Source organism: Lacerta agilis, chromosome 18 (assembly GCF_009819535.1).
Source record: "Lacerta agilis isolate rLacAgi1 chromosome 18, rLacAgi1.pri, whole genome shotgun sequence".
NCBI lineage: Eukaryota > Metazoa > Chordata > Lepidosauria > Squamata > Lacertidae > Lacerta > Lacerta agilis.
In genome coordinates this window covers 1,259,405-1,271,555 of record NC_046329.1, presented here as the reverse complement: position 1 = coordinate 1,271,555, position 12,151 = coordinate 1,259,405, and the positions used below count along the sequence as shown (strand labels likewise).

Here is a 12,151-nt window from a genome sequence, read left to right as displayed (position 1 = left end):
TAGTCCTCATGATCAGTGCTTTTTTCTATAAAAATAGGTTCCAGTACTCACCATGAAGTTGTTACAGTAAGTGCCACGCTTTTTAACAACAGTAAAGGAAGTGCCGGTACTGCATACTTTTGAGTACCCCCTGAGAGAAAGCACTACTCATGATTCTGATTTAAAATCAGAGCCTAGGAAGGTGCCGTAAACCGGGTGGAACCATTGGTCCATGTAACTCTGCATGGTCTAAACTGATTGGCGGCAGCAGATCCCCAGAGTTTCAGGCAGGGAGTCTCTCCTCGCAGGTGCTGGCGATGCCTGGGATTACTTGGGAGCAAATTTGTAGAATCATAGAATTGTGCATTTGGAAGGGGTCCCATGGGTCATCTAGTCCAACCCCTGCAATGCGGGAATCACAGCTAATTTGGACTCTGCTTTCCAGCCTCTATAGCTGGAGGTTCCATTACTGCTGATACAGTAAGATTGCATCTTATGTGGGTGTTCGGGTGCAAGGGAAATTGCATATACCACAATTTGGGGGGGGGGGGCTGTCCCACAGCTAGCAGGGTGGGGTGGGCGGGGGAGAGAGAACCTGCCATACTCCCAGAGCCCGTGCAGTCCCAGTGCAAAAAGCTTTTAAACTCTCCGCTCCGCCTTGATTGGATTTAATGCACGCAATTTCATCCAGCACGTATGGTAGGAATTGCACAAGTGTAATTATGTGTCTGCCCTCACCAGACCCCCCCTAATCCCCTTTCACATGCTTGGAGGCGGTTGGAGGATGGATGGTGGTTAACGGATTGAGGCTGAACCCCAACAAGGCAGAAGTTCTGTCTCTGGGAGACAGGTGGGGGACTCCCTGGTCCTGAATGGTGTAACTGTGCCCCTGAAGGACCAGGTGCGTAGCCTGGGAGTAATTTTGGACTCACAGCTGTCCATAGAGGCGCAGGTCAATTCTACGTCCAAGGCAGCTGTCTGCCAGCTCCATCTGAGACTCTACCTGCCTGCTCCCTGTCTCGCCAGATTGGTGTATGCCCTGGTTATCTCCCGCTTGGACTACTGCCATGCACTCTCCATGCCACCTTGGAAGACGGTGAATCGGAAACAACAACTAATGCGGAAGCCAGACTGGAGACTGGGGGCACCTGCCAGGACCATATAACTCCAGTCCTAAAGGATCTATATTGGCTTCCAGTACATTTCCAAGCACAATTCAGTGTTGGTGCTGACCTTTAAAGCCTTAAACAACCTCATACCTGTATACCTGAAGGAGCGCCTCCACCCCCATCGTTCAGCCCGGACACTGAGGTCCACCTTTGAGGGCCTTCTGGCGGTTCCCTCACTGCGAGATGGGAAGCTACAGGGAACCAGTCAGAGGGCCTTCTTGGTGGTGGCACCCACCCTGTGGAACACCCTCCCTTCAGGTGTCAAGCAGATAAGTAACTATACAGCTTTTAGGGGACATCTGAAGGCAGCCCTGTATAGGGAAGTTTGTAAGTGGTTGATGTTTCACTGTGTTTCTGTATATGCTGGAAGCTGCCCAGAGTGGCTGGGGTTTCAAAACCTCCCATGTGAGCGGCCACCACCTTGTGGCAGGGAGTTCCGCCAATTAACCAGGCTGCAGCAATAAGGAAGAGTAAACGTCTTTAATAGCTGAGAGGCAGGGCGCCTCCAGAGAACCAGCTGGCTCCCCATACACCTCTGCAGAGAAAGGTTACCCACGTTTTCTACACCAAGGTCGAATCTTTCCCCGTGCCCGCTGTTTTGCGGGAGAGCACATTCCTCATTTCCTGTGTGACGCCGATCCATGGCTTCCCGTGGGTTTGCAGGAGGCCGGACTCCACCGAGAGGGTCCGGTGCATCCGGGGAGCGCTGTAGCAATCCTTTTCCAGGGTTAGCTCGGCGCTCCCCGATGAGGTGATGTTGCTGCTGGCTGGTGTGGTGAGGTGGGACTTCTGTTCAAGGAACGGCGGGTAGGAAAACTCCCGGTGAATCTCTGGGCGTGGCCGGGGAGCAGGCATGCCCTTGGTGTTGTTGAGGGGGGCAGCAGGCAGCTCCCCGCTACGGGCCGAGTCGTTCTCGTAGAGGGTGTGTGAGAGCTCGCCCTGGCTGAGCCCCGTGGCTTTCGCAGCACGGATCAGGGCGTGCGTCACAGTGATGAAGAGGACCAAGATGCCCGACGAAAGGACGCAGGCGCTGGTGACCCCTGTTTCAGTCTCAAACTGCACCAGCATGTACATGGAGAGAGCTGGAATCAAGGGAGAAAGGATGCAATTTAATCCACAGCAGTGGTTTTTTATACAGATTTTTAAAAAAGAATGCCTGCACGGTAAACCACGGTTTGCTTTAACCAGGTCTGACTGTTTGGACAGCACAGGACGCCACTGTGGTTTCTTCAACTAGGATTGCTATATATCCTCTTTTTCCTAGACACTACCTCTTTTTCATGGGTATGTAAAATGAGAGCTGTCATAGCGGTCTAAAGTTGACAAATGTGTCCTCTTTTTGCTCTTCAAAATATGGCAACCCATTTCAACAAATCTGCAGCAGTGAGATGTGTGTGTGTGTGAATGATAATGCTTGCACAGTAAACCATGGTTTGCTTTAACAACTTTTGACTGTGTTCGGACAGAACAGGATGCCACGGAGTGCTTTTAACTGTGGTTTGTTCAACAAACTGCAAGTTTTCTGGCAGGTAAGCACTAGAATTAGGGGGCACATTTTAATATACATCAGTGATTTAAAAAAAAGAAGTCTGTACAGTAAAACTGCAGTTTGCTTTTTAAATGTTTCTGTTGGTTTTAAATGCCTGCATTTTTAAAAAAATGGAAGTATTTGTAGATTTATACACACACACAAGAACATAAGAGCCCGCTGGATCAGGCCAGTGGCCCATCTAGTCCAGCATCCGGTCCTCACAGCGGCCATCCAGGTGCCTGGGTTAAACCCGCAAGCAGGTCCCCAAAATGAGAGGCCTCTCCCCTCCTGCGGTTTCCTGCTGCCTCAGACCATGGAGACTGAGAACAGCCATCATGGGTCACAGCCACTGATGGTCGCCTCCTCCATAAATCTGCCTAATCTTTTAAAACCATCCAAGCTGGCGGCCATCACTCCCTCCTGTGGCAGTGAGTCACGTGGTTTAACTCTGCGCTGCATAAAGAGGTCCTTCCTTTTATCTGTCCCCAATCTTTCAACATTCGGCTTCCTAGGATGTCCATGTTTGCTGCTGGAGAGGAAGGAAAATTTCTGTCTATCCACTTCCTCCATCATTTTATAAACTTCAATCTATCCTGTCGACTTTTACTTGCCATTTCCCTAAACTAAAAAGCCCCCAACGCCGCAATCTTTCCTCATAGGGGAGTCAGTCCCCCCACTTTTTCTGAACCTTTTCCCACTCTGCAATGTTCTTTTGGACGTGAGGCAACCAGAACTATGAGCAGCTTTCCACATTTTCTATAACAACAACAACAATAACAATAAATGTATGTTTTAAGCATTGCTCAACTTGAGGACCTGTGAAGCTTTAGCTCAGTTGGTTAGAGTGCTGATAGCACCAAGGTCACAGGTTTGATCCCTGTATGGGACAACTGCATATTCCTGCATTGCAGGGGGTTGGACTAGATGACTCTCGGGGTCCCTTCCAATTCTAGGATTCCTGAATTAGTGCCAGCTTTCTTTGAAAGCGCTTTTGCGCTGGTCTCACCAGCAGAGGGTGGGCAAGAGCTAGACTAAGGAGTGGTCAGGGTCGAGGAGCCACTCACCTGCCAGGTAGGCCGAGACCCCGCAGCAAAACAGGCCCACTGCCACATGACGTACCTTCCGGCTGTCCACAAGGAACCAGTCGCCCCTGCGGCAGGAGGAAGGGACAGAAACCCATGGTTAATTCATTTTCACATATTTATATGCAACCTTTCCGTGATATCGCCTCGAGCTTTAGGGAGTTACATCAGTTAAGCAGGGGGTGGGAGTCTCTGCCCCAAAGAGATTACACACTGCACCGAGCTAAGCAGTGGATTCCTTAGCTGGGATTCCCGCATTGCAGTGGGTTGGACTAGATGACCCTTGGGAGTCGCTTCCCGATGATTCTAATGCATGGTGTGCTCTCTGTGTTGCCCCTCCCCAAATCCTTTGTAGCCTCTTGTTCCTTCTCCCTCTCTCTGACCCAGCAGTGCTCTTCTTGGACCACTGAGCAGACCTGCCAAACTCACAGGCCTGGCGAACTCTGGCTCCTTGATTTCAACACGTCTCCTTCGAGTAAAACCCCCTTCCCCTCCGGTTCATGCTAAAGCTTTGAGAAATATTAAATATTTGTCCTAAAAGTGTTTACGCAGGACATGGGATGTTTTTCTGGAAGGAGGGTGGTGTTAACCCCCAGTGTCCCCCAAGAATAAATGAAATATTTGCACCTTAATCGGTAACTGTAGAGATGAGGATTGGGGGGGGGGAGAGACCCCCACGTGAATGGATGGAGTTTTAAAAAAATGCAACGTGGCAAAGGGACGGTGTCTTGGGAACAGAGAGAAAATATTGGACGCCCTCCCTGCTCCTTCTTCGCCTGCCATTGTCCCCAAGAATAGAGAGGGCTTTGTTTTGAGCGTTCCCCCACTTTCCGAAAAAAGGAGGGGGGTTCACTGCAGGCCTGGACAGACTTTGTTTGCAAAACTCTGAGAAAAAAAAAGGGAAATGAAACAGGGAGAGAAAGCATGGAGGGGAGGGGGGGAATCTGAGAAAAGAAAACCTCAAAGTGGTAATTCAGAATGACAGCGGCAATGTGGGAAAGGTTGGCGGACGTGAGTTGGAGGGATAATGAGCAGAGTTTCTCATAGGGCAGGAATTTTTGGACTGGTGGAGATGGGGGCCCCAGCACTCTGCGGAGTAACGTAAATGGCCGATTAAGTCCAGTAATCACAGCAGCGGCTGTCAAATCCGCCTTCTTGCAAATGTTGCTTTTTAAAAAACAAAACAAAAACAAGTTTCTAGACCACATGACAGAAGGGGTGCCTGAAAGTGCTCCAGTATTTTTCAGTTATGGATGGTTCACCAGCTATGGCTCTTCTTTTAAAAAAAAAAAAAAAGAGGGGGGGGGCAAAAGATCCCTAAATTTCTAGGCCTTATTGACTCTACTCGACTTTGCAGTGCCCACTTCAATCTGGTTCAACTTCTGGACCTTACAGTGTGCTTGAAAATGTGTGGGGCAATGGTTGCTTGAATCTGGCTGTGTGTGCAAATGCTTTAAAAAAAACAAACCCCCACATGTTTTTGGATCTTTTGGTCATAGACATGCCTCAATATGTGGGCAACGCCTGCTTGAATCTGGGGTTTGTGTGGCTTTTAAATCAAGTATCTATCACTATGGAGATGTGAGTGTTTAAACCCTGTTTCTAGACCTTGTTGTGACACGAGATGTGCATGCAAGTTTCTAGACCTGTGTGTTGTTGTTGTTGTTGTTCAGTCGTGTCCGACTCTTCGTGACCCCATGGACCAGAGCACGCCAGGCACTCCTGTCTTCCACTGCCTCCCGCAATTTGGCCAAACTCATGCCAGTCGCTTCGAGAACACTGTCCAACCATCTCGTCCTCTGTCGTCCCCTTCTCCTTGCGCCCTCCATCTTTCCCAACATCAGGGTCTTTTCCAGGGAGTCTTCTCTTCTCATGAGGTGGCCAAAGTACTGGAGCCTCAACTTCAGGATCTGTCCTTCCAGTGAGCACTCAGGGCTGATTTCCTTCCGAATGGATAGGTTTGATCTTCTTGCAGTCCATGGGACTCTCAAGAGTCTCCTCCAGCACCAGAATTCAAAAGCATTAATTCTGTGTGTGTGTGTGTGTGTGTGTGTGTGTTTAAAAACCAGTGTTTCTGACCTCATGACACATTCATGAAAGTATACCCCCCAATATTTCTCCAATGAAAATAGGGACATCCTATTGCATAATAATTTTTATTATTTATACCCTGCCCTTCTAACTGGGTTGCTGCCGCCACTCTGTGTGGTTTCCAACATATATAAAAACATAATCAAACATCAAACATTAAACAATTTCCCTCTACAGGACTGCCTTCAGATGTCTAGTTACTTATCTCATTGGCTCGGGATATATAACTCCAGAAGCCTCCAACATTTCTCCGATGAATATAGGGGTGTCCTAAGGTGAAGTGGGACATTCCAGGATCAAATGGGAAACCGGAATGGTTTCTGTAAGTCCTGGAGTGTCCCTGGAAAATAGGGGCACTTTGAAGGTCTGTGAAAGTTTGTAGACCTTAGGAGTGTGTGTATGTGTTTAAAACATGTTTCTAGACCTCATGACACTGGACATGCATGAAAAGTTTCTAGACCATATGACTGTGGGTGTCTGTGTGTTTTAAAACCAAGTGTCTAGATCTCATGATGTTGGACATGCACTGCTGTGTCTCATGCTCCTAGGACAGCTCAGTCGGTAGTACACGAGACTCTTAATCCCAGAGTTGTGGGTTTGAGCCCCGTGTTGGGCAAAAAGATTCCTGCATTGCAAGGGTTGGACTAGATGACCCTTGAGGTCCCTTCCAACTCTACAGTGCTATGAATCTATACTGATTTTTATCCTTTGAATATTTAAAAATACCTGTTAATTTCAACGAATTGCTCTACATCCCTGTGAACCAGAGGTTAGCTTACAATCAAGCAGCATGTACATTTTGTAAAATTTAGAAATAACAATTAATCTGGCATGAGACTCTTAATCTCAGGGTCATGGGGTTGAGCCCCATGTTGGGCAAAATATTCCTGCATTGCAGGGGGTTGGACTAGATGGCCCTCAGGGTCCCTTCCAACTCTACAGTTCTATGATTCTGTTTCTAAGTCTAGGCATTATGACAGGATGTGTGCGTGTCTAGAAATCCAAGTTTCTAGACCTTATGATGACCTTCAGGAAAGTGCTAAGGCAATGCCTGCTTGGATTTTGAACACCTGCAGTTGTGGCACCAGTTCAGCCAACTTGCTCTCTGCCTTCTGCTTCCAGCAATTTAACCCTGACCTTCTTCTGACACCCCGGCGTGTCGTTTCTGAGCCGTGCTAACGCATGTAATGCATGGCGGATGCCGTCGTTTCTTTCGTGTTCAGAGACAATTTGGACATGCCTTTGGTTAATGATTTGGAGGAGGGCTGCAAGGGGGCAAGGAGAGGTGGAAGCATTCGTCACCTTTGATGAAGGTGAGCCAGACCCCAGCCTCTGGCTCGCATGTTCATAGAATCATAGAATCCTAGAGTTGGAAGAGACCACCGGGGCCATCCAGTCCAACCCCCTGCCAAGCAGGAAACACCATCAAAGCATTCCTGACAGATGGCTGTCAAGCCTCCGCTTCAAGACCTCCAAAGAAGGAGACTCCACCACACTCCTTGGCAGCAAATCCCACTGTCCAACAGCTCTTACTGTCAGGAAGTTCCTCCTAATGTTTAGGTGGAATCTTCTTTCTTGTAGTTTGAATCCATTGCCCCGTGCCTTTCTTCTGGAAGACCTGTAATAAACTCAGGGGCTACAAGACCCCGGAATCCCAGGCCATATAAATGTAAGGAATTAATTACGGTGAGTTCCTTGGATGGATGGACGGATTTCATTTATATCTCATACATACTGGTAGAGCCCGAGACCCCTTAATCTCAGGGTTGTGGGTTCAAGCCCCACGCTGGGTGAAAGATTTCTGCCTTGCAGGGGGTTGGACTAGATGACCCGCTGGACCCTTCCAACTCTGCAATTGTATCTCGCTTTTCTTCCAAAGCAGCTCAGGGTGGGAAAGCAATTCGAGACGGCTTAAGAGCCCTCCTCCTCCCCAAAGAAGCAAACTTCAGATAGATGTGTCCCCCCCCCCCCGCCCCACGAAAGCCCCCCGAACCTCTTGGCCTCGCGAGTACGCACCTGTCGGGCCCCAGAGCGCCCCCTGTGGGCGCGCACCGCTCCGCGCCGCAGTAGCCGTGCAGAAGGCTGAGCAGGAGGCAGCTGAGGCTCAGCACCAGGCAGAGCGAGGCCAGGACCACCGACAGCGGCAGCAGCACCCGGCGCGCCCCCTCGGGGAGACCCCCTGCGCCCGCGGCTCCGGCCCGGCTGCCCGCCTGGATCTGGAAGATGAGCATGGACGCCAAGACGGCCATCAGGCCGGACACGGTGCCGAACAGCACCAGGGCGCCCAGGGCGCGCGGCCCGTAAGGGGAAGGAGGGGGAGCAGGCATGGTGGCCGGATCGGGGCCGGCGGGGGAAGAGCGAGAGACAGAGCGAGGCGGCCCCGGGGAGAAGGTCCCTGTGTGCCGTCGAGGCAGCGCTTGGGAGGCGGAGGCGAGAGAGACAGAGAGAGAGGAGGAGGAGGAGGCGCCTCGAGGGGGTGGGCCGATCATGCCGCCCCCCAGTCGCCGGTCGCGGCGCTGCCTTCGCAGCTTGCGCGCCTTAGGGACTAGAGCCTTGAAATTTGTCAACTGCGGCGGAGACAGAAGCCAGGAAAGTGGGCTCTTGAAGGGTGGCGCGCGGGGGGGCTGCCTCACCCTCACCCAGTTTCCTATCGCTGCTCTGATTTTCTCTCCCCACCCCCACCCCCACCACCACCTTAGGGTCTTGCGCCTTGAAATTCGTCAACTGCAGCGGGGAGAGAGAGCAGAGATCGGGAGACGGGGCTCCTGCAGCGGTTGGGGCGGGGATGGAACCATCGCAACCGCCTCGGATTGCCCGTCGCAGCGCCGTCTTCGCTGCTTCCGCGGCTTAGGGACTAGCGCCTTGAAATTTACACACACCATGATTTTCTGGCAAACCTGGAACTAGACTTGGTAACCAAAAACAACGCTGATATTACGGAATGTTTGTCATTTTAACACCTGTGCAACCACTCATTCTGCCTGCCTCTTACAGTTTTGTTTTAATTTCCTCCAGCTGTTATCCCTGTTCCTTCTGGGGTGTGTGTGTGAAAAAATTAAAAAATACCTAAAGAAACAACAACCCTGTGAGGAAAGTTAGGCTGAGAATCAGCGACTGGCACCCAAAGCCCAGAGCAACACTGGTCCCAAGCAGCTGGCACACCTCTTAACCAGACTGGCAAACCACATTGGGCAAAAGATTCCTGCCTTGCAGCGGGTCAAACTAGGTGACCCTCAGGGTCCCTTCCAACTCCACAGTTCTATGATTCTACCTTAGAGACCAACTACGTTTGTTCTTGGTATACGCTTTCGTGTGCTGCCATCTGAAGGTAGTGCCCCAAAACAGCCTTTCGCCCCAGCGTGGGAGAGAAGCTTCTGACCCAGACGAAAGGGTCAGACTCAGCGGCCATGCCTGCTTTCCGTGGGTGGTTTCTTCCGCCACAGAGCTCTGGTGGGGGGAAATGGGAGCCAGCCTCTAATTTTGCTGGGAAGGGATAGTTGACTTTGGCAAGACAGGCCGTCTGGGCTCCTGATGCCATGCAGCCTCCTGGGATTTTCCAGGTCCCACGTCGCCAGGGATGCAGTTGCCAGCTAGGATCAGAGATGATGCTCTGAAGATGCCTGAATCTGGCTCAGAAAAGAGAATTTGTGGCCATTTCTCTGCCCATTTCTTGCATCAACAGGTCCGGTAGGCTTGCAAAGAGCACCACAGAAACCTGTGCCACCTGTTTGGCAGGGCAATGGCAGGATGCCGTTTCCCCTTTCAATGTACGCTTAGTACTTTTTGTCACTTTTTGACATCTCATTTCATTTCACACACCTTATAATAACCTGATCCAATACAAAATGTCATGATAAAACATAACTTTAAATTGGAAGGACTTATATCAAATCAAGTAATATTCAATATAATAGCACACAATGAAATGGATTCTCAAAACAACAATTAAACAGAAATTCACCCTTAGCAATTACAATAAGTAATTACTGAACTATGATCAGTAAATATAACTGCAAGTCACAATGCATAAAATAGCACAATACACACAAAACCACGTAAAAGGATCAAACTGAGAACATACAAAATTATGTTTTATGACATGTAGCCTGAACTCAGTCCACCCCCCCCCCCCGGTGAAATGGGTTGACAGAAGACTCAGACCCAAACAAATATGATGCCTTTCTTTGCAGAGCACATATCCTATGAAACTTTTTGCCTCAAGATGTGGAATCACAGAATCATGGAGCTGGAAGGGACCATGAGGGTCATCCAGTCCAACCCCCTCCAGTGCAGGAATCTTGCCCGATATGGGGCTCGAACCCATGGCCCTGAGAATAAGAGTCTCACGCTCTACCAAGTGAGCTATCCTTCACTCTGAAAAGGATTGGAGGCTCTTAAAAACACATATAAAGTACACCCTCCACTCCAAGGAATCCTGGGAACTGTAGTTTGCCCCCTCACAGAGCTACAACTCCCAGCACCCTTAACAAACGATGACTGCCAGGAATCTTTGTGCTTTACATGTATGACAAGAGGTTACGGTGAGTGAGTTATAGTGCCTGAAGAGGGCGCCAGGCCTTCTCTAGAGTCAACGGAAGGGAAAGACTCAGCAGGAAGAAACAGTCAGAACATTTAAGATCAGAAATATTCCAAATGATAATCCTTATGGTTGGTTTTTAAGATAATGTAGGCCTATAGTAGATCATTCACAATACTGGCATATTATAGAGTCATAGAATTGATTGTAGAGTTGGAAGGGACCCCAAGGGTCATTTTGGCCAACCACCAGCAATGCAAGAACTGGCCTTGAACCCGGAGAAAAAGAAGATAGGAGACCATCTATCTCAATATTGCCTACACTGACTGGCAGCAACTCCCCAGGATTTCAGACTCGGGGGACTTTGCCAGCTGTACCTGGAGATGCCGGGAATTGAACTAGGGACCTTTTGAGTGCAGAAATATGTTACAGAGCTACAGTCTTTCCCCGAACAAAGTGAGGTGGTTATTGTTATTATTTATTGAATTTTAATACCATCCTATACCTGGAGGTCTCAGGGTGGTTCACAGAATAAAATCAAAATGTAAAACCACAAAATACATAATCAAAATAAAAACAACAACCCAATAACCTTCCCCCCATAAAACAAAACAAAACACATTTTATTTATTATTATAGGATGTCAAACTGATCAACCAAAGGCCTGGTTAAAAAGGAATGTTTTTGCCTGGTGCCTAAAGGTGTATAATGAAGAAGCCAGACGAACTTCCCTGGGGAAGTTCCCATTCCACAGATGGGGAGCCACTGCAGAGAAGGCCTTGTTCTTGTGTTGCCACCCTCTGGACCTCTTGAGGAGGAGGCACGTGAAGGAGGGTCTCAGAAGATGATCTCAGGGTCTGCGTAGGCTCATATGGAAAGAGGCAGTCCATGAGGTATTGCGGTCCTGAGTCGTTTAAGGCTTTATAGGTCAAAACCAGCACTTTGAATTGGGCCCAGAAACTAATTAGCAGCCAGTGCAGTCGGACCAGGATCGGTGCAATATGCTCAAACTGTCTTGCTCCGGTGAGCAACCTGGCCGCTGAATTCTGCACCAGCTGAAGTTTCCAAACCGTTCTAGTCCTCATGATTTTAAGTGGTTATTTTAAACAGGAAGCTGCCTTCTACATAGTTGAATACAGCTGGTCCATGTAACTCAGTACTGTCCACACAGACTGGCAGCAGCTCTCAAAGGTTTCCAATGGGGGGGGGGAAGCATGCCCAGTCTCTATTTGGCAGTGCCAGGGATCAATGCCTGCATTTTGTCTCTTGAATTGCAGACCCTCCAAGTGACCCTATTTTCCAGGGACAGTCCTAGATTTACAGAAGCCGCCCTGGCTTCTGATTTGATCCCGGAAGCTCCCATTGCTCGGTCCCAGCTGCTGCCCATCTAGCAGTTTGAAAGCACGTAAAAGTGCAAGTAGATTAATAGGTACCGCTCCGGCGGGAAGGTAAACGGCGTTTCCATGCGCTGCTCTGGTTCGCCAGAAGAGGCTTAGTCATGCTGGCCACATGACCCGGAAGCTGTCTGCGGACTAACTGGGCTAAATCAATAGGAGTATAGCGTCTAGATCAAGGGAAGTAATAGTACCACTGTATTCCGCTCTGGTCAGACCTCACCTGGAATACTGTGTCCAGTTCTGGGCACCACAGTTCAAGAAGGATACTGACAAGCTGGAACGTGTCCAGAGGGCAACCAAAATGGTCCAAGGCCTGGAAATGATGCCTTATGAGGAACGGCTTAGGGAGCTGGGTATGTTTAGCC

At 49.4% G+C, this 12,151-nt stretch overlaps 1 protein-coding gene across 1 annotated transcript; it reads right to left on the bottom strand.

Annotated features, from left to right (window-relative positions):
• Window positions 1–1,630: 1,630 nt before the first annotated feature.
• On the bottom strand, window positions 1,631–8,258 carry TMEM221 (transmembrane protein 221). Its single transcript, XM_033136596.1, has 3 exons — window positions 7,869–8,258; window positions 3,744–3,829; window positions 1,631–2,230 (listed from the first exon to the last, which is right to left on the bottom strand). Exons 1-3 carry the CDS (start codon window positions 8,177–8,179, stop codon window positions 1,710–1,712), a joined length of 918 nt encoding a protein of 305 aa, XP_032992487.1. The 5' UTR covers window positions 8,180–8,258; the 3' UTR covers window positions 1,631–1,709.
• Window positions 8,259–12,151: the final 3,893 nt, after the last annotated feature.